This window comes from Colletotrichum lupini, chromosome 1 (assembly GCF_023278565.1).
Source record: "Colletotrichum lupini chromosome 1, complete sequence".
Lineage (NCBI taxonomy): Eukaryota > Fungi > Ascomycota > Sordariomycetes > Glomerellales > Glomerellaceae > Colletotrichum > Colletotrichum lupini.
This window is the reverse complement of record NC_064672.1, coordinates 1,906,131-1,927,904: the sequence shown is the minus strand read 5'-3', so window position 1 is coordinate 1,927,904 and position 21,774 is coordinate 1,906,131. Positions and strand designations below refer to the sequence as shown.

At 44.0% G+C, this 21,774-nt stretch overlaps 6 protein-coding genes across 6 annotated transcripts; 3 read left to right on the top strand and 3 right to left on the bottom strand.

The window, feature by feature from the left end:
- Positions 1-6,140: 6,140 nt before the first annotated feature.
- Positions 6,141-8,015, bottom strand: CLUP02_00525 (LCCL domain-containing protein; the record flags this gene model as incomplete). The annotated part of the gene is made up of 1 exon (XM_049279572.1): positions 6,141-8,015. One exon carries the CDS (start codon positions 8,013-8,015, stop codon positions 6,141-6,143), a length of 1,875 nt encoding a protein of 624 aa, XP_049135529.1.
- Positions 8,016-9,641: 1,626 nt separating this feature from the next.
- Positions 9,642-11,922, bottom strand: CLUP02_00524 (uncharacterized protein; the record flags this gene model as incomplete). Its single annotated transcript, XM_049279571.1, has 7 exons — positions 9,642-10,872; positions 10,966-11,000; positions 11,069-11,183; positions 11,248-11,424; positions 11,512-11,673; positions 11,725-11,787; positions 11,852-11,922. The coding sequence occupies 7 exons, from the start codon at positions 11,920-11,922 to the stop codon at positions 9,642-9,644; spliced, it is 1,854 nt and encodes a 617-aa protein (XP_049135528.1).
- Positions 11,923-12,012: 90 nt separating this feature from the next.
- Positions 12,013-12,618, bottom strand: CLUP02_00523 (uncharacterized protein; the record flags this gene model as incomplete). The annotated part of the gene is made up of 4 exons (XM_049279570.1): positions 12,013-12,239; positions 12,292-12,410; positions 12,463-12,508; positions 12,588-12,618. The coding sequence occupies 4 exons, from the start codon at positions 12,616-12,618 to the stop codon at positions 12,013-12,015; spliced, it is 423 nt and encodes a 140-aa protein (XP_049135527.1).
- Positions 12,619-12,644: 26 nt separating this feature from the next.
- Positions 12,645-14,374, top strand: CLUP02_00522 (uncharacterized protein; the record flags this gene model as incomplete). The annotated part of the gene is made up of 3 exons (XM_049279569.1): positions 12,645-12,922; positions 12,972-13,631; positions 13,690-14,374. The coding sequence occupies 3 exons, from the start codon at positions 12,645-12,647 to the stop codon at positions 14,372-14,374; spliced, it is 1,623 nt and encodes a 540-aa protein (XP_049135526.1).
- A 2,110-nt stretch (positions 14,375-16,484) lies between these two features.
- Positions 16,485-16,887, top strand: CLUP02_00521 (uncharacterized protein; the record flags this gene model as incomplete). Its single annotated transcript, XM_049279568.1, has 2 exons — positions 16,485-16,525; positions 16,581-16,887. The coding sequence occupies 2 exons, from the start codon at positions 16,485-16,487 to the stop codon at positions 16,885-16,887; spliced, it is 348 nt and encodes a 115-aa protein (XP_049135525.1).
- A 720-nt stretch (positions 16,888-17,607) lies between these two features.
- Positions 17,608-18,451, top strand: CLUP02_00520 (flavoprotein oxygenase; the record flags this gene model as incomplete). The annotated part of the gene is made up of 3 exons (XM_049279567.1): positions 17,608-17,661; positions 17,724-18,305; positions 18,380-18,451. 3 exons carry the CDS (start codon positions 17,608-17,610, stop codon positions 18,449-18,451), a joined length of 708 nt encoding a protein of 235 aa, XP_049135524.1.
- Positions 18,452-21,774: the final 3,323 nt, after the last annotated feature.

The following is a 21,774-nucleotide window of genomic DNA, read 5'->3' as shown; positions in this document are numbered from 1 at the left end:
GGGGGTTATTTAAAAAGATTAAGATATTATTTATATACGCTATATAAAAGTTATTTAAGTATTTTATTAGTATCTCGTTTATATATTATTAATACGTAATAGGCCTATTATAGAGCCTAAAGGGTACTACTTTATATTTATATACCCTATAATAAGTTCTAAACGTCGTTAAGTCCTTAGAGGCTAAGTCGAGGTAAATATAATAAAAGGCCTATTTAATATTTAGTTTAGTAAATACCTTTACCCTACTTAGCTACGCAAGGGTCTTATTAATAAATAATAATAAATAACGGTCTTTTTTTATAACCTTATTAAGTTTATAAAAGTTAATATAAAAGCGCAGATTATTATTATACTTTTTTATAAATAGCGTCGGTAATATAAAAAGAGTATTACTTAGCTTAATAAATCCTTTTTATAAGTACTTTAATAAATAAGCTCTTATAACCTCTAGCTCTAGTACTAATTACTTATATAAAGGGTAATAAGTTAGCTTTTCCTTATTACTATTTAAGAGCTCGATTTTATAGTTATACGGCTTATAAAGTACTAATATATTATTAACTATTTTATTAAAAACGTCGGTCTAAGGCCGTAAATATTTTAATAAGTTTATTATTATAAGGTTACGAATAACTTAGTTATTATTATATAAGGGGTCTACCTCTTTTCTTTTACTTTTTATAATATAATTAAGCTTATAAAGTAATATAGAGCCTATTTTAACGTCGTTCTATTTTAAGTTCTTTTTAAAATTAGGAGCGCTAATAAAAGTAATATTTATTTATATTATTACTAAGTATAGTTTTTATTACTCAGCCCTCTTTACGGGGGCAATATTAGTACCGTTAAGGGCGCGTTCTATTTTCTTTATATTCTTAGCCTTATTTAACTATTATATTTAGCGGGCCGTTATTTTTAATAAACGTAGTAATATCCTAATTAGTATACCCTTTGCTTATTACTACTAAAGCTTTTAATTATAATAGGTTATATCTATCTCGAATAGGTCTTATTAATAATTAGCGTCGATTTAGTATTATATATTAATAATTTCTAAAGTATATAAGTCCTCGATATCCCTAACGATGATAAAGGGCGTCTTTTATAATAATAAGTCCTTAGGCTATATTAGCCGTTAGTAGCGAATATTAGGGTTTATTTTAAAATATTCGAACTACTTCTACCCTAAGATTAGGTCGTAGCGGCCCGTATTAAGTTAAAAAAGGGGTATTTTTAAAAAGACCTATTAATTAATATATAAGTTAGTAGTTTATATTATACTAATATTATTTAATCGCTCTTTATTAAACTTAGTAATAGGGATTAAATATAATAATTTATAAAATAAGGCTGCGCAAAATTATTATAATAAAGGGGTTACGTAGTTATTTATAAATCCGTACTTATTAGCTCTTATATTAAATAAGGCTCTTAAGTAAATTTTATATTTATTAAATACTAATATAAGCTCTATTTTAAGGGGCTAGCCCCTTATAAAATCCTATAAGTTTACTAAATTAATTATTAATTTTCCGTCCTTTTTATACGTATCCCCTAGCTAGGAGTTTATTTTTACTAAAGGTTTTAGTTTTCTAAACCTAATTCTATTTTAATAGGGCCCGCGGTAGCGCTAATAGCGGCTATAGTAGTCTTCGGCTTTTTAAAATAGTCCTTAGAGATATATTTAGTATTATTATAAATAAAGTAAGCGCTACTATCCTTAAGTTTTTAATATAGGGCTTTAAGGATCGTTTTATAAATAGAAGTACGACCTTAGTCCTATTTAGTACCCTTAGTACCTCTATTATTTTTATTACTTTTATTATTTTTATTATTTTTATTTAAAGTCTAGCGAGTTTAGCTAAAAGCTTTAACTAAGCGGTTTTTTATAAAAGGGGGTTATATTATATTAGCTAGTTAAGTAACGTACTTAGTATATTTTTAAAAAGTAGCCGTATTATTTAAGTACTTTAATATAGCCTAGTTACGAAGATATATAAGTAACTTATTATAAAAACGGCGCTTTTATTAAGACTTTAGAAGCTTATTAACACGCGCGAGCTTAGTAAATATAGAGCGTTTTTAATAGATATTTTTAAGTATAATTATAAGTATATTTAGCTTATAACTAGCGTCGTTTGTAATAGTCGGATTAATATAAGCCGATTTAAGCTCGTAAAATAGCTACTTAGCTATAATAATCTCGTTAAACGTTAGTATTAAGTATATAAATTCTATAGCACTACTTTTAATTTTATTAATAATATATTCTAAGTAGTACCTATTTATATTATAATTAATATTCTCTAAGCGCTTTATAATATACTAAAGCTAGTAATCGAACTTAAGGCTAGTATTATTACTTATAAAAATAGGTACGTTAAGTATTTTTTAAGAGCTATAAGTAATAAAATAAGACGAGGCTAGAGTAGTTTTATAGCTATTTTATATTTCTAAGCGTACTAGCTACTACTTTAGCGTATTAAAAGTAATAATATTCTAAATAGAGCTAGCTTAAGAGCCGTTCTCTAATTACTCTAACTTTTTAACTATAGTTATATTACTAATATAGGCTTAGGTAAGGGCTTTTTTTATAATATAGAGCTTTATAATAATAATATACGTAAAGTTAAGGTTTTTATAAGTTATTATATATAAGTACTTAGTATTATTACTTAGCTAGCTAATAATAAAAACTAGGACCTATTTTAATTAATACTAAGTAATACGTATTTTTAATTATTATTTAATCTATTTAAGTAGGGTCTTCTTATTATTTTTAAAATATAATTCTTAAATAAGGTCGAGGTCGATATACTACTTAGTATTTTTTTTAAAAAGGATATTATTATAAATATAAATAAGTAAAATAAGCTAATTAGCTACGTTATTAAAGTATACTAAGTAATTAGCCTAAGTAATAAAAGGTAAGAAGCGCTCTATTAACTAGTTAAATAACATAACTTTAGGGTTAATAACTAGGAGCTTAGCGCCTTTATTAAGGCCTACGACGCTCTATCGGGACTTATAAAAGTAATAACTTTATTAAAAACTATTAATATAAAAGGAGACCTAGCCTCTTTAGCTATATCCTTTAATTATTACGTTTAATAAAGGGGGTATATATTTAGGGAGTATTAGTTATACTACTTATATATAATTAATTTAGTTAGCTATTATTTAGCTCTCTTATACGCTTTCTTAATAAGGGTAGTTAGTAATTAATTAGTTAAGATATTATTATTCCGTTTCTAAAGAATAATTAATTAAGTAACGTTAAGTAGTATTATAAAAGGGAACTTAAAATAGGTTAGAACGCTACTATATTAACCTAATTAACTAAAGACTTAATATAAAAAGAGAAAAAATAGAATAATAAGTAAAAGCTAGCGGGCTAGCCCTTTAGGCTTAGCAGTCTAGCTCGTTACGTAATTACTAAGAGCTTAGCTTTATAGCCTAAGGCTGAGCCATAGGGCCCACAGGGCCCTAATGCCCACTGCTATAACACTTATATTTACTCGTTTTTTAATAAATTAACCTCTATAACTCTTAGCTTAGTAATAACTTATTAAATAGTTACTAACGTTAGCTTTAATTAGGGGTATATTAACTTATCGTTACCCCTACTTCTTAACTTATTCTTTTAGTACTTACTAAATATATAGCCTATTTTATTATATATAAAATACTTAATATTATTACTACAACGCTTTTATAATAACTTAGTACGAGCACTCTTATTATATAACTTTTATAATATTACTCTTAACAAGTCCTTAAAGCCTAGCCCCTTAAAGCTCTCCCTACTCTTTTTTTTATAAAAAGGGGATATTTAACGTAATTATTTTAATAATAAATATAACCTCTTTTTACTATCTTTTTATAACTAGTTGCTACCCTTTTACTAATTTAATAATTATAATTTATTAGCTTTATAAACTATATCGCATACTTTCTTAATTAAAACCCTATAATAAATTAAATCGTCCTATAACTAAAATAGTAATTTGAAAAAGAACTAATATACCTCTACTTTTAAATTCTCTATATTTTCTATACCTAAATTATAATAAATTACTAATTACTTAGTAAAGAACTAAGTAGGGGTCTAGTTCTTTTTTAGCTTCTTTATTCTTAGCTCTCTATAATATTCCCGTTTTTAAGTCTCGGGGTCTACGTATTATTAATAAATAAACGCTAAAAAGTTGCCTTAAAAAAGGGGATCTTAAAAGCTCTTTTTATAATTATATTATTATATTTATAATAATAAAAATATTTTAAATAGGGCCTATTTAATATACTATTTTATAATACTTTCTATATAAAGCTTATTACTTATTTTTATAATAATAATCTAATTTACTACCTAAGTATTCGTAAACTCTTTTTTAATTAGTTTATAGTTATAAAAAAGAGGCTTTTTATATTCTTATTAACCTAAATATATCGCTAGCTACTTAATAAATTATTAAACGAGCTCTTTATATTAACGCCGTTCTTAATTTTAATCTTTAACTATTATTTTTATTATTTTATAAAAGTAAGTTATTATTAGGCTTATAAGGTTTATTAAACTAGCTATTTTAATATTACTCGCACTTTTATACGTACTTTAACCTCATATATTTAATAATTAATTATTAATAAACGCCCCGTTTATAATAAATAAAATCTTTAGAGTATTAATAAAGTAACTAGCCCATAAAAGTAATTTATTTTAATTATCTTCTTTATTTAGCTCTTTTATAAATACTAATATTTAAATAAGATTTACCTTATAATAAGCTCGTTCCCCTAAATAAAATAGGGTTAAATAATCGACTCTAAATAGCTATAGCTTATTAATACTAATAGCTCTTTATTAATAACTAAGTATTGTTTCGTTAACGTTCCGTTCGTTTTTATAATTTATTATTACTTATACTAATTACTTTATAAAAATAGAAGCTTTAGAATTATAAAAAATTAGGCTATAAATACTTAACTAGCGAGGCTATAATATAAATATAAATATATTATAAAACTAAAGCTTATAAAGTCTTTTATAAAGGCTTTACTTCTTAAAAAGTTCTTTTATAATACGATCCGTATATTAGTTACTAAGTTATTAGTATCCTATTACTGGCCGCATCCCGAATCTATTATATTTTTATATATAAGCGCCGGGAGTCTTATTATTACGGAAATAGCGGTAAATATACTAGAGTACTTAAGAAAGCTTTTTAATAAACTTTTAATATTATTTAAAGCGATTATCCTCGAGCTATAAAAAAAAGTTAAGGCACTATATTAATATAGCCTCATTTATTTTATTAATATTAATAATACCCTTTTTAACATAAGATATATTAATAATACTCTATAGTTACGTTATTATACTTCGTAAATCGTACTTAATATTAATAAGGCTTTTAGCGTTATTTATTAAGTCTTTTATTAAGGTCGTTATCGTAAGGTTAGTTTAGTTATTAATATTTTAATAAGCATTTTAACTTAACTTAGAGGCTCTTATAGTTCTTAAAAAGAGGCTTTTAAAGGACTTATAATTAAACTTTTTATTTATTATAAACGAAGCTATTATAGTTAAAGCTATAGTACTACTTATAAACTTCGATAGTAAGTAGTTAATAATATAATTATCTTTTTTTTATAATAAGCTTAAAAAAGTATCTTAATTTAAATACTAAGTAAGTACTATACTATTTTATTAAAACTATATTCTTGTACTTATGACTTAGAAAGAATTAACTTTCTTTGATAATAAGGTACTTAGGAGTAGAGAAAGACCGTGAGAAACAGCTCAACAGTACGCGTCGGGCGCTCGTAAATCGTTTTGGGATGGCCCTCAAGGCAGTCAGTTGGGCAGTGTAGCACTCAGATCGAGAGGTGAACTGGTTGGCTGCTCGCACCTAGGGGCTGAAAGTATCTTCATGCAGGACAATGTCACTGGTGCTTACATGTATCAACGAACCCTTGCTTTCTTAACGATTGACTTCATGTCAAGAAATTTGAAGATGCTTGTTAAGATGTGATTGATTATCTTGTAGGATCCATGTCGCTCCCCAATAAACAAAGTAGCCACGATTAAACGCCCCCTTCCATTCTATCCGGTCATGCAAATGTTATGCTAAAGTCTACTATGAAGGCATCACCCACGACCCGTTCGAGAACCAGGTCCCGGCCTGTGTATAGTCTAGCGTCACACCGTCCTTCATGTACGCAAATCTAAAATACTCGGGAAGCACCATCTTGGCCTTCCTCAACCACACAAACTCGTTGTCGACGGGGCCATCGGCAAAATAATACCGGAACCGCTCGACGTCGTTGACTAGAGCGCTGATACCGTCAAACTCGTTGGCAATATTTGGCGGTACGAGCCAGCTGAAGGTCACACTGGGCTCAAAGGAGCCCGTGGAGAAGATTGGTTTCGCAATTTGCGGGAGCAGCGAGTTGAAGGGGCCGTCCTCGCGCAACTCATCGGGCGTCTGAAGAACCGAGTCGAAGCCCCATCGCGCGATGCCGTTGACGAAGAGGCCCAGCAGCATCCCCTGGTAGAACAGAGACGTCCGCGTCTGCATGCTGGTACCAGGGAGCAGACAGAATGCCATGATGTAATGGTGCACGCGGAGGTCCACGCCCGGAATTGAGACGCCGACAATGACGGCAGCCAGGAAAAGCGCATAGAGCGCAAGAAACCGAGGTAGTCTCCCCTCGAGCCAGAAGAAGTAGACCTGCTTGGCCATCACAAAGGTCAGGATGATCAAGATGAGAGCCAGCGCGGGCTTGGCGCCAGGCTGGTGCTCAATGTCGTGTGCCGTGAGGCGCTGGATCGGCATCCATCCAAATGTATAGTTCGACAGCGCGCCGAACCAGAACCCTCCCAACCAGAGCGCCGTCTTCTCGAACTGGGCCCTCACATCTGTGAGGGTTCGTCTGACGCAGAGTCGGTAGAGCACGGCGGCGCAGAAGAGTGCAGGAAGCAGACGGCCGGTGAACTTAGAGATACGATCCGGCAGGACGGAGGCAGCGTGCCGCGATGCTGTGGGCGGATCGGAGCCGAAGCTGACATGGGCAAAGATGCCGACAAAGGAGACGAAGAACTGCCACGCCGGGCTCGTCGTGAAGAGGGAAAAGATGGAGGTGAAGAACATGGATGTCGGTAGAAGAGCCTGGCGGGGGTCACGCTTGCCGCACTGAAGGGACGGGTCCGAAGTGAGGTTGTACGACAGCGGGAAGTACGAGTCAAACGGAACGGTCTCGACGCCGTTCTTAGTCGTGCTATTGAACCCTGCGTGCTGGCCGACACGATGAAGACGGCCGCAGCCTCCGCTCAGGTCCGTCACGATGCCTGCGTGGATCGCTGAAGCGCAAATCATGGAGTCGCCGCGGTAGATCTCGTCGCCTACGACCAGCGGCTGGTAGACGATCTCCCGGTCACCGACGGCGTGGGGGTTCAACAACTTGTGAGCCATGCAGTTTGCCGGACACCTGAAAGAAAATGAAGAGTTCGTAAAGGGCCTGCAGTCGGCACCGTCAAGCCCGCACCCATTTTTGAAGCGCCAAAGGGTGTCGCCGCAGTCCAGGTTAATGACTTCCCTACCGAGCCCATCCCTGATCGCCCGGGACGACGCGAGTGGAATGGAGAAGGCGACGGCCCACAGCGCCAGGAACACGGCAACGACGACGGCCTTTCGGCGCGGCGTCGGCGCCACGAGGTCCAGCAGACGCGGCGGCGCTTCCTGGACAGCGGGCAGGACGGGCCGGATGACATGTACGCGCGGCGGTTGAGGTCCGGCGAGGCAGTGCCGCTTGTGGGGGACGTGAGGGCCGAACTTTTGCTGCGAGAGCAGCGAGGGCGTGCTGGATGTGCTCTCCTCGAGCTCGTAGCCTTCTTCTCCTTCGGCTAGGAACTGTGCCTCCTCGTCGGCGCTCCGGCGCGACGACGCGTCATAGTCGTCGTCCATGTCCTTGAATGGGCGGTCCCCGACGCGGGGACCATCGCCGGCGCCCATTCTGTCTTCAACCTTCACCGATCCCTCACTTGGCCCTCTCGCCTCGTCTGTCTCTCGCAAACCTCCCAGGGCGTGTTCTCTCTCAGATTAGGCGTTCACAGAGTCAGTCTATGAGTACATATGAGTACGTATGTGCGATTGACTGAGTGAATAATGTAAAGGGTCTGAATTGAAAATCGACCAAAAGTTGCTGACAGATGACGTGTGGAAAAGCAAGGCTGTGTCTTTTCCCTCTCAGCTCTCAGGGGGTGGGAAGATCCCGAACAGGCAGCAAAGAAACAAAGGAAGACAAAGTGACGGCCGGCGCTTAACGGAGGCGACGTGGTCGAACTTTAGACTTTCAAGAGCCACAAAGAGGATAAGGCCGCCATCAACGAACGCCTCCCAAAAGCCTCAAAAGGAGCTCCTTCAAGGGTGGAAATTAGTACGGTGATCGGAAGGATCGGAGGGGCGCGCTACGCTCAGGAAGGGGAGCCGCCGTGTTTGCTGTCTGCCCAAATGCCACGCTTCTCGAGTCCCTTGCCCTCGCTCTACCGCTCTTCCAGTCCTTTGCCTCCTCTGTGACACGAGCGTCAAAGCTTCTTTTTCTCTTAAGGGAGACGAGACGCCAAACTGAGACAAATAGTGGAGATGTTTCCAGGGATCTGCTGCGGTTAATCGGCGCCGTCGGGGTGCGCTTCCTTTGGCTCCCCTGCTGCCATGTTTTTGTCTGAACCACTGGGATTCCATCCTTTGTTAAGCGAACAACTGTCAACTCCTAGACTCTTTCGACTGGTTCACAAGACTCTTGAAGAATCCAAGATGACTCTCAAGTCTTCAAAGGACAGGAGGAGAGAGCCTTGCAATCGTTTTCGGTTGGATTTTCCAAAGCCAGCGACCTGAATCTGGCTTACTCAATCTGAAACTAACAAGGGGCGCCTTGGCCAGGGTCTCACAGGGCAAATTTTAGCTCAAGATGAGACTAATATAGCTATCGATACGAATCGGCGGTGAGTCGGGGTGAAGAAATCAAATCAAAGCAAAGCAAACGAGGGCAAATCTCGGCCTGAGAACCCAAACGTCGTCCTCATCTTGGGAACTTTCAGAGTGACACTAACCGCGAATGTGAATACTGAGCCTCACTTCAGCGGCTGAAGAAGCCTCAAACCAAAAGAACGGATGGCCCCGAGGCACCAACGGAGCGTCGCTACCGTGGTTTCTAGCGTGCGGTCCAGCAAAGTCAAATCTCCAAATGACATCAATTGACTTTGAATCTGCATCATAATTTTCTTGACTAGCAGAATCAGTTACCTATCACAGTAGTCGACGAGAAGATTGGCATAATGCAGTACTTGCACAGTCATTCCTAAGAGTTGGGATACTTTCACATGGTCACGGGTACAGATCCCGCGTCTCTGGAAGATATTAATGTGACAGTCCTCTCAGTTTCAGTTCGTTTAGCTAATGCTGCTTCCCAATTATGGCATCAGAAATCGAGGGGTTTGGTCGACTGCCTCTACGAGGCGACGTAGTAACTAGCCCTAGGGACTCATGTCCTGATACATTCTGTCGCGCGCTCAACTTAATTACTAATATTCATCCGGTCGAAGGACCATGTTCCCGATAATACCTCGTCTACAACTCTGCTCAGATGTCACAAGTATACTCCATCGTCAGATCAACCCGGGGAACACCCTCGAACCCAGCAGGAACCGCGTAAGACACGTTATAATACCAGTGGTTTCTCAACTGCTGCCCATAGGAAATCGGCAGCTTGTCCAACCCTGGGGCCGAAACATTGACGCTCAGGCACGGCAGCTCTTCCAATCCGGTAATCGTCTTCCCGCCCAGCGTCCACGAAGGCGGAATCCCGGATAGCGCAAACGTGAAAATATCAGACCCTTCCTGCGTGCTGTTCGGATATGACACGCTGAGTGACCTCTCGCCCGCCACGGCCGAAATGGTCGATGCCGAAGGGTACAGCAGGAAGAAGCCGATGTACGGGTACGGCGTGTGCAACGGGTCCGAAGCCCAGTGCACGATCGCCGGCACGAACTGATCCCCGCGGTTCTTGGTCTCCGCAAGCTCCTGTCCACCGATCATGAGTGGCGCGCTAACCCACGACGTCGTCGTGCGCGTGGCGTCCGAATCCAGTTTCTCCTTGACCTCGCGCGTGATGCTGCGCTCGCCGGCCCAGGGGCCCTTCGCCTTGAGCGCCGCCGCTGTGCTGTTGGAGATGTGCCGGGCCACTGTGTCAGAAACCAGCGCAATCGCCGCGCCCTGAGCTGCATCGAACAGCAAATCGCCCTCGCCCTTGGGCGGCTGAGGCCCGTACTCGCGCCCGAAGACGGCCCACCAGTACATGGGCAGAATGGATGAGTGCTTGGTCATGTCGCGGGTGTAAGCGCGGTCATAAGGGCCGACGAGGTTGCCCAGGTAGGGGTTGTAGTGCGCTGCAATGTCATCCCACAGCTTCGTCAGAATGTACTCGGCGTTCTTCGTCAGTGTTGCGTTGCGGGGACCATAGGCGATGTTGGCGGCTAGAGCCCAAACGTCCATGCCGTAGTAGTTTGGCGCATTGTACTCCCCAAGGGTATTTGAGCCGTTAGACTTGAAGAGCTCAAGCAGCTGGGACTCTTGAGTGTTTGCGAAGTTGATAAAGGTTGCGTTGCTGCGACGGGCGCCGATCCAGCCTACTGTAAGGGCACGCATGAGGCCCGGGTTGGAGTATCCCAGTATGAGGTTATCGCCTTCGGGGTAGCTACCGTTGCGCCTCATTGCGCCAATGGCTTGGATCTCGAGCGCATCTTCAATTTTCTTGACGAGGTCTGCGCCCAGGAGATCAGAGTAAAGTTCGACGTCTTGTACTAGTTGAGTCCTGGATCATGTTAGTATCATTGGATCCTTGTTCGTCCTCGAACCCTTCCAAATGCCATGATGTTGGACTCCTTCAATGTTTCCAAAGACTCACCCTATAAATTCTCTCCAATTTGGGTCGTAAGTAGTCTAGATCTGTGGTCAGCGGACTGCGTCTGGGTTGGCAACCACCGCTTTTGCACTTAGATTATGCTCACATAGATCTTGGGAGGGTACAGCTCAGAATCCGGCGTTGGGTCCGGCTCGTCAGGCGACAGCTTGAAAGTGCCATACCACGCCGATTCGTAGTCCGAGGTCATCTGGCTCGCCAAACTACATCGTAGTCCACAAATTAGCACTCTCAACCACTCTTAAACTCTTCATCCAACCGACTGACATGTTCTCAATCGCCGCCTTTGCGTTCTCCACGTCGTCGCCCTCATTGCGATGGAGCAGACCCGCCGTGTACCAAGCCGTGAAGCGGACGGACCACGGACCCTTGTCTTGGTACCAAATAAGGTTGTACGAGTCGTCCCATCTGGAGTCCTGGACCCCCATAGAGTAGTCGAATAGACTTTGGGCATCTAAACAGTAGTGTAAGTCAATCTGGACTACCTACTTGATATCCTAGATTTCTTCTATGTCTCTGGCGTTTACTTACTTGCGGAAAGCTTTGGCTTGCTGGCCGCGGCGGACCCTAGCGTTGCGCCAGAGGCCACAAGCGAAGCGACAGCTAACTTGAGATGCATGGTGCTTGTAGGAATACGATGAGAAGTACGGAGCAAAGCCGGGAAACACTTTCCAACCTGACGTATCCATCTCCCTGCCGTCTCATGCCAGCTACTATATACCGAAAGTGACCCTCAGCGATCACATAGTGGATATCACAGCAAGTCCATAAGGGAATTGATCAATTATTCCGTTCACACGCGAGCACCTAGCCGGGGGTAGATCACCACTCATCAAGAAACACCATCATCAACCCCTCACGCCAACCTCACTCAGGCTTCCTCGACCGAACTGCTCCTAGCCTCCCTAGCCTCTCTACAGGTCCACCAATCACAGATACCATTTTCAGCTCTACAAACCCCGGTCCGAACCGGGCCGGAACCGGTGGACCATCACCGTACCCCGGGCGAGGTTACATACCCCAACTTTGGTCTTAGTGAGCTGCGCTTGGGCGGAGTCTAGGTAAACGGGTTTGCGGGGTGAGATCCAAGAACCACGCGTTGGTCTCGGGAATGGCACCATAAGAGAGCCGGGGATAAACGTCGAGAAGATCATAGAGGCTGCTGGGGCAAACCCGATATCCAGTGCTTGTACGGAGTATAGCTGCGTGATTCAATAGTGAAGAACCTAGTCTCCGAGGGGATGGTACAGCCTCCACTTCTACAGAGGTCATGTTACCAGCGGCATATCTATCGTCGCTCCTGATTCGGACGCATTTCGCCCGAGTATCTCGCCAGTGGCTGATAGGCGCAGCCTACCCGAGCCCATGGATCCTTTGAGAAAACCCCGCCGGTATCTCCTGATCTCCCCTCGGGAGCTCCTATCGGCAGGCTGAGGTTTACACGACCCCAACAATCTCTAATTACTCTGTGAAATGTCCTACGTGACTCCGGCCCGGAGGTTGGCCGGACATTGTAACATCGAGCCTGCTATCGGGAGCCGAGTGGGATACGAACGGATCGGGCCTGGCTTGTTATTATCTCGGAGCTCGTAGCATAATAACGACACCGTATCCCCCGTCCCTACGGGATTCTGCCATGTTGAGTGTCTTCGGATTGATAGGCAATGTCTCGTTCTTCGACCGCAGCAATGTCGCAAAACGCTGCCGCAACAACTGAGCCGGCCGGCGGTATCCCCGTGACTGTTGACGCTGCTATCGCGAACAAAAGAGGGGCATTCGCTTGGTTCTCAAATTCGGGAATCGTCAAGCTCAACTGTGTCATCGCGCTTTCATTGGTATCGAGCTACGCAACCGGCTACGATGGCTCAATGATGAATGGCCTTCAGTCTCTGGACACATGGCAGGAATCATTCAATAACCCTGGAGCTCAGGAGCTGGGACTGTGAGTATTCTCATTCATCCAACGCTGAGTCTGCCCTAACATCAGAAAGACTGAATGCGATCCAGAACGTGGGCCAGCTCCTCGCACTCCCCTTCTGCGCCTGGTTCTGCGATTGCTTCGGACGCAAGCCCGCCCTCCTAGTCAGTGCCTCCATCCTCCTTATCGGTGTCGCCCTCCAAGGCGCAGCCCAGAACGTCGCCATGTTCATCGTTGCTCGCGGTGTTCTCGGCTTCGGCCTCGCGCTCAATATCACGGCCGCGCCTCTTATGATCATGGAGCTCGCGTACCCGTCCCAGCGAGCGCCGCTAGTATCCATCTACAATTCTCTCTGGGGATTGGGAGCTTTGAGCGCCGCGTGGATTACCTTTGGTACATTCCGAATCGGGAACACGTGGGCTTGGAGGATTCCTTCGATCTTGCAAGGACTTTCGAGCGTGGTGCAGCTCGGGTTGTGCTTCTTTATCGAAGAGTCTCCGAGATGGCTCATCTCAAAAGAGAGGGATGCGGAAGCCGAGAGGCTGTTGGTGAAGTACCACGCCAACGGCGATGCTTCTGACCTCATCGTTCCATTGGAGATGGAGGAAATTAGGACGGCACTGAGGTTGGAGGCGGAAGCATCGCGGACTACGTCGTACATGGCTTTCTTCCAGACACCAGGTAACCGGCGCCGTTTTTTCATCATTCTTGCTGTCGGTTTCTTCTCACAGTGGTAAGTCATACGCTTCGCTACCTCGCCTATTCATCGCCATCTAACTCTATCTTGATAGGAGCGGCAACGGTCTGATCAGCTACTACCTGACCTTGATTCTCAACTCGATCGGGTATACCTCCCAAGACACGCAGACGCTAATAAACGCCCTCATCACTCTGTGGGGATTATTCTGGGGTCTCCTCGCCTCCGTTCTCGTCAACCGTTTCCGCCGCCGAACGATGTTTCTCGCTTCGACTATCGGATCCCTCGTGTGCTACGTCATCTGGACAGCACTTCAAGCAACATATGAAAAGCAAACCGACCTCACTGGCGCAGGATCCCCGGGCCTCGCAAAGGGTGTCTTGGCCATGATCTTCTTGTACAACGTCACGTTCACCGTGGGATGGGGCGCGCTCCAGGTCACCTACGTCGTGGAGATTCTGCCCTTCAACTTGCGTGCCAAAGGCTTGGTTCTTTACAACTTGTTCGTGGCACTGGCGTTGATCTTTAACCAGTACGCCAACCCGATTGGTGTGACGAACTCAAAGTGGAAGTACTACATCACGTATGATGTGTGGCTGGCTTTTGAGGCTGTGGTGGTGTATTTCCTGTTTGTGGAAACAGGAAAGATGAGCCTGGAAGAGACTGCAGTCATTCTTGATGGCAACGGGGATAGACTGACCGAAGAGGTGGCTCGGAAGACAGAGAAACTTGCGTTGGAAACACAGATGCATGTTGTAGAGGACAATAACCATGAGTGAGCGGATCGGAGCCGCTGGAAGGAGTCGCATACCTCGACAGGATGTCCATATATTCTCATCCCTGGATACCTATTACTTAGGTTGCATAATACAGCGTGGATACGTTTAAGTGTTGGTAGTGAGAACTTGATCCTGAATGAATTAATCTGCACAAAATCACAAGTTACTGAATCAAGATCCAGTTGCTCTTTTGACTGAGTTGAACTTATATTCTACGGTGTTCAATGGTACTGAGGAATGCCCTTCGAAGGCACACCTGCACCGAATGCCGAAGCTTGGTTCATCAGCAATGATAATGACTTTTTCATTAATGCTCAGGCATGCCTACAACTATCTAATCAACATGCCGCTGGGCTACCACGAGACGGATATTATCCACACCTCTTTCAACCGGGAGGCCAGTTTGAAGGGGCCTCCGCTAAACGCGTCGGTGTCAATTACAATGCAAGCGTACGTGACGAATCTTGAATTGATTGGCTGCCCAAACGGCGTGAGCCTTCCATTTATGATTGAAGTGCAACTTACACGTCAATCTATGACGGACTCCCTGTTTCACATAGCGATGCAATAGACAGATTCTCTTTGTGGCAACAGGCGGACTGCAGATGTCAACCAGCCGCCTACGAGACTGACATGACCCCCTCACATATCAAGCAAAAGCATTGTAGACAGATCTTAAATATAGACTTTCGATTTATCTATCAAACGGTTTGTAAAGCATTGGCATCTAAACACAAAGTTATCCACTATTGCTATACCCCGTCATCAACGAATCTAAGCCCATGCTGGAATACACCCCAATTCTCTTTGCCTAGCCTTCACTCTTACTTACGCCACCTCATGTCTATTTATTCCGAAATCTTTGTCCCTTCAATAAGATGTCTGATTTGACACCGTGTAGTCGCAAGTCCGCTTTGAAATCGAATCCCTCTTGACTCCATGTTTTGTCAACATATCCGATTCGACTAGACCAAAGTTGGCACGATGGGATTCAATGACTACGAATTTACGCACGTAAGTTACTTCGCTGAGGAACTGGGCCAAAGAGAGAATAATATTATGCGGCAGCATAAAAACGGTCGTCGCCGAGAGCAAGTTACAGATTCTGTCCAAGCTTGCCGGAGCCTCCATGTCGGGGTGGCCGGCCCCGCACGCAGGACTCAGAACATGAAACACCTGGGTGATAGAGCATGGCCGTCTAGCCGCCAAGGGCTCTGGTTTGTGCCAGGCGAACTAAGATACACGTACTTGATCAAGCTCTCTATCAAGATTCTGCGCTGGTGGATGTGGTGATGAAAGTCATCAATTGACACTTTTGGCGAATACTTTAATATGGTTGCCGCCTCGGTGGAGAATGTCCTTCGGCAAACGATGCTTCAATTTGGCACGGAAGTCAAAATCAGAAAGTCCGCTTGTTCCAAAGTCTCGGCTATATTGCAGTTGTCACATCATCACCTTTCTCGACCTTTATTCATAAGATTAGAGTTCAAATAACTCCACTTTCCAGGCTGTACCAAGGACATCTCTGACGATCGCTGGCGGCCTCGGGATGCAAAGCACAGCTTGCCAGCGCCTTGCCAAGAGCGCCGCCGAGTGAACGACTCTACTCAAGTGGATCGTCCGACGCCCGCTGTCAAGTATGAGAAAACTTGGGTACCGGTGCCCTTCCAGTTGCTTCAGACTTTATTTTAGTAACGAAGACAGTATGCATTGGCCCGCAGCTCGAAAGTCAGTTTTGCATCAGCAGGGCAGCTCCTGTTTCGTGTTAGCAGCACCGGCTTCTAGAAGCAGTCTCTGGCTGCTCTGGCTGCAAGGTTCGAGTCAGTCAATGCTGTGCTTGGTGATGCACCCAGCCAGCTGCGCCCAAGTCTTACGACATCGAGAACGTGAAGTGCAATGTAGGTAATGCAGCAAACCGAAGACCCATCCGATAACAAATCGGTTCATGTGGGATAAATACCCCAGGCCCGGCCTAAATAGTTTCTCGTGTCTCGACTTTCTCGAGCAGCCAAACACCACCTCCCACTTTGATATAGAAACAAACATTCTCTTCCGAACCCAGCATTCGATTTGCATCTTCATCTTTCAACAATCGATTCGAGCGTTCAATATGAAGCCATCCGTCCTTACAATGACCGTGGCCTTCTTGGGGCAAGTACACTCGCTCTGTATTTTGAAAAAAACGCACATATTAATCGACTTACAGTGCAGCAGTCTCCCAAGAGATCTTCCGTTGCCGTTGCGCGAGTGCAAGCAATTTTGACGTAAGCCTGGAAGGTATCTCAAGCCTGTGTACCTCCAAGGGCGGAGAGATTGAGAGCGCAGGCTTGTGCGTCAAGGTGCCCTCCAGATTTACAAACGACGAGTGCACAAAGGTCGAAGCCGGGGCCAAGGGCGACTGTATCGTCGACACCACCTCCGGCGGGTCCACCAGCTCCGTGTCGTCGCCCGCCGCTACGGCACAAGCTACTCCGAAGCCTAGAGCCGTCGATCCTCAAGCTTGGGTGGCCTAGATGGTTAAGAGGACGAGTTGTTGCCGATGAGGGCTTGCAGGGTATATCTACTATCCCGTCAAATGTCGCCCGACTCTTTGAACTCAGTAGCGCTCACTTAAGATACCACTATAAATCAGTCTTGATTTTACCTACCTCCACGAGACTTGATGTACTACCAGGTTTACGATGTTCGATGGCACCACGCCTTAGGTCATGTGAAACTGCTTGCTGGGGATTGTTCCGTGGTCCCTGGTGCTGTGTGTTGAATACTTTACTTGAGTCGGCATTCACGCCGTTGGAAGCTGTGCACAGGCCAGCGATCATGATGGAATAAGAGCCAGGAAAAATGATGAAAGTCTACAAACAAGATATTTCAAGGGTTCACTTCGTCTTTACGGTGGACAGTTGTTTGGTTCTCAGTCAGGTATTACGGCAAATCGGCAAGTGGGCATGTGAAATTGGGCCCGAACTGTCCGAAAGCGCAGCTACTGAAGCGCCGAATACTCCGACCCAGTGACGTCAAACGGTTCCGAGTGTCGGACGACGGCGGGAGTTCAATAGACCCCTCACTTCATCAGTTGGCTTCACTGACCAAGGGAAATTCGGACTTCAACCTGACTTTGGTTATAAATTGCCAAGAGGTAAACTACATAGACTCACTGAACTTTCGATCTTCGGGTAACCTTTCACGCTTAGAGTTCATTGAGCATTTTTTCGACTTTCACAACCTAGTTTACAATGTTTTACCAGCCCGGTGTTGATGATCACGGTTTACCATATGATCCATTTAAAGTGAGTTGCCAATCGCATCCCAAAAGACGCTATCGACTTTCCCGCTGAACATACGTGTCTAGGCATGCGTAGTACCTCGTGCGATTGGATGGATCTCATCCGTCTCACCCGAAGGCGAGCACAACCTAGCCCCCTACAGCCAGTTCACAAACGTCAGCTTTGACCCGCCCATGGTCATGTTCAGCGCGAACCAAACATACGCTGAAGACCGAAAAGATACCGTCAATAACATTGAGCGTACCGGAAGCTTCTGCTGGCAGCTCGCAACGTACCCCCTCCGGGAGAGCGTCAACATCTCGGCGGAAGCCATCGGCCCCAACGAGGACGAGTTTGAGAGAGCTGGCCTAAAGAAGACTTGGTCAAAGAGTCTGAAAACGTCCGTACCCATGGTAGCCGATTCGCCTGTCCGCTTCGAGTGCGAGTATATGCAGACAGTGCGCCTTCCCGGGAAACCGCCAATGGGAACTGTCGATGTTATTTTCGGCAAAGTTGTCGGCGTTCATATTGATGACAGCGTCTTGACGGATGGGAGGATTGATGTCTCCAAGACGAATCCAATTGCCCGACTAGGGTACTTCGAGTACGGTATCATAAACGATCGCTTCGAGATGATTGTACCTGGAGATAAGCGTATGCTCATTGGGGTAAGTTAAGTGCCTTTCAAAACTCGCAAAGTTACGAGCGAGGTGATTTATTGACTTCTGACTTTCTTATTCAGCTCGAGGGTAACGCAAGTAATCACACCAAAGACAACCTCAAAGGAGCTTCGGGTGCGGATGCCTCCACCTGAAAGAGTAAATACGAGATTCAGATTGCCTCCATATAATATTAAAGACCCAAAGAACCTCTCAAGATGGACTATGGGATTCTGTCCGAGGATTATCGGCTGTTTCGTGTTTGAGCATCTTCAAATGTACCAAGCAGTTACCGAAAGCAAAGTGTTCGTGGACTTGAGCTGCATTGTTGTCAAGCTTAGAATTCTAGATATCAACAAGCCTGTATTCAGACTCCAAGAATATAATAGATGATGTCGTCTGGTGTTGACAACAAGCTCTCAACTAAATTTGGTGACTATATTTGGGATATCTTCAAAACGTTCGACATGGACTTGACTACTTCGATTCATTGCTACAGAATACCCCAGACGGACTAAATAAGCCACCGATACAACTATCGAGGTATGCGGAATACGTCAATATCTTATGTTATCTGACTGGCGATCCAGATTCTAGTTGTCTGTGACCACTTATAAATCTTCGTTACGTTTGTTTTGTTCCCAAGCGATCGAAGTGTACAAGTTTCGTTCTATTCTACTTGCACCATACTAGGTAAATCAAATAGTCACGCAGCCTTTTCAATATCGAATGTGCTCGAAACTTGCTCATCAATTCAAATTTTGTCTACTTCGGCCGGGATCAGTAATCGAGATCTAGAGTGAATGCCTGCAATCCGACGCTGGGGGCCCAGTCAAAGGCGCGACACGCATGCAAGCTTATCTTGTAAGGCTAAAAAGAGGTTGCCAGAAGTGTGCTCTGACCCGATTCTCTGGATAGGGCGGCTTCCTTTATTGTAATCCCAGTAGTCTGGCAGGTTGCAGAATGCGGATAGAGCGCAGCGCTATTCACAGCGCCCTAGACATGGGGTTGCCAACTAAAAGAAATTTCCTATCTTCCGCCGCGATACTCAAGAACCCTCCTCAGGCGCATTTTCAAGCTTTGCACGCGGTCGCGTTTCTCGTAGAATAGGCGCATTGTGTAAAGGAATGAATTGCCGATTATACTCAAAAGAATGAGCCTCGCGCACGGAGAAACGAGCTCCAGTTGAGACCATAGTCAGTTCAGCGACCCGAATTCTTCAGGCATTGAGAATGTATCTTTGGCTTCGTGGTCACTGAAGCATTTTTCACCCGGAGGGATCTATCGTCGCATTGCATACAGCGACTGGGGGGGCCGTCTGGTTAGCCGGCATGTGGGAGGTTATCGGTTTGCTCCCAGAGTCCCAGACATCAGCCTGTCCGATTAGGCAGTGCAACCCACCAGTACCGCAGGTTACATGGACCTTATTCTCTACCTTAGCTTCAGAAACGAACAGTTGATCCGGGATCCGAGAGTCTTGCAGAGCCTCATGGACGACACTATGAAGCTTGGGAGCTTTCAACCCAAACACAAGGTCGTGATGACTTCAACTTCTTGCACAGCAACATGCTGACACTGTAATATCTATGCCAAGCCGAACCCAGTCCCTATCGGCCCCACAGAGCCTGTTGCTTGGCAACCTAGAAATGGACCTCGTCAAATGGGGCCTCGAGGATCGATGGAGTCTTCACATGCCACGCATGGACGCACTAATTATGTGGTTCTCGAATTCAACCCACCGGGCCGTTGTGGTTCTGTACTCTAACATAAACTACGCTGACATCAAAAAGGCAGAACAGACGATCTAGCTGCATAATAGTCCCAGTGAATAAGTGGGAAAATCGAATCCGAGCACGACACCTCGGCCCCCCGCGAGACTACCGTGGGAAGATGTCCAAGAAGCTCTTTTCGAATGGCCGACCATTGTGATGCCACATCAGCGGAGTCTGAGCGAATACCCCTTAGCGCGGCTAGGTAATTTATCTCCTTCCTATTTCCCTCCACCGTACCGGCCTGGCCCCAGAATATCTGCGATGTCTGCGCAGTGCCGAGAAATATCAGGGGAAGCTATGGCCGGGACGGAAAACATCCACCGCTGGTTCCAAGACGGGCATGCGGCATGCCGTCATCTCTCGTTTGCCCCTCACGTTCTTTCTTCTCAAGCCTCATCAATGTCTCTGCCGGTGCCGCCGCCCACGGCCCGCACGGGGGGATTGCTAACCCGGAACCTCACGAGAAGACCAAGAGAGGAAGACAGAGATACGTTGCACGGACGAGAAAGAGGCAGATATCCTGCTTGCTACTGCTGAATATGAAGCCTGCCATTGAGTATGATTACGCGAGTCACGCGATCGGGCGGCACCGAGCCCATCCGGCCTTTTCCTCTCCCTCCTTCTCTCGCTGCCCCTAGATTCCTCAATCCCTCAGCCACTTGACTTCACTATCATCCCCGAGAGGCCCCGTCCAGACGCGCCCCTCTTCCTTCGCTTGAATTAGTCAAACGTTAAACGGCAGTTGACCCCAGTCAACGAAGCAAGCCGAGCTTCCTAGTTGCGGCTCTTGGCGAAGACTCCGCAGCGTTAATCAACTATCAGCACAGGGGAAGTCGGGCGCTATTCGCTTCTAACTGGCGCGCTCTTGGGCGGAGCATCCAGTGGCATCAGTGAAGCTGAGTGATTCGATAAACTGATAATAACCCCCCCTAGTTGAGGTAAGAGTCCCGTGCATAATAGTAGGTACTTAGTTATTAATAGATCCCTAGGTAAATTTTTAGCTAATTATATTACGAAAGGGATCTCGAGGTAGGTCGGAACGCTACTATATTAACTTAATTAACTAAAAACTTAATATAAAAAAGGAAAAAATAGAATAGTAAATAGAAATTAGTAAGCTAGCCCTTTAGGCCTAGCGGTCTAGCTTATTACGTAATTATTAAGAGCTTAGCCTCGTAGCCTAAGGCTAAGTTATAGGGCCTATAGGGCCCTAGTACTTATTATTATAATATTACCCCTCCCTCTATATTAAAAGGTACTATTTATAGCGCTAAAAAATAAACCTCTAAATTACCCCTTATTTTAGTAAATTTATAACTATAATTATTATTATTATATTATCGTTATCCCTTAGTAATAATAAATTACTAACCGTAATAGTTTTTATTTATATATTTAAGTTCCGTAGCGGGCCCTTAGTAATTAAGTATTAATAATAAAATATTTAGAGCGCTATTAATATATACCTAAAGCTCTTTATATCGGATTAAGTTAGATTTATATTATACTCTTTTTAATTTACTTAGTATTATAGTTTTCTTTTATATAAGCATAATTTAACGACCTCTAAGACCTCGTATTTTAATTTACTATTATTATTAGTAATTAATAATAATAGGTCTTAGTTTTGCTCGGGTAGTAAGTCGTTAATAGCTTTTTTTAGCTTATTTAGGTAAAAAACTAGGTATATTTAGTTATTTATTAAT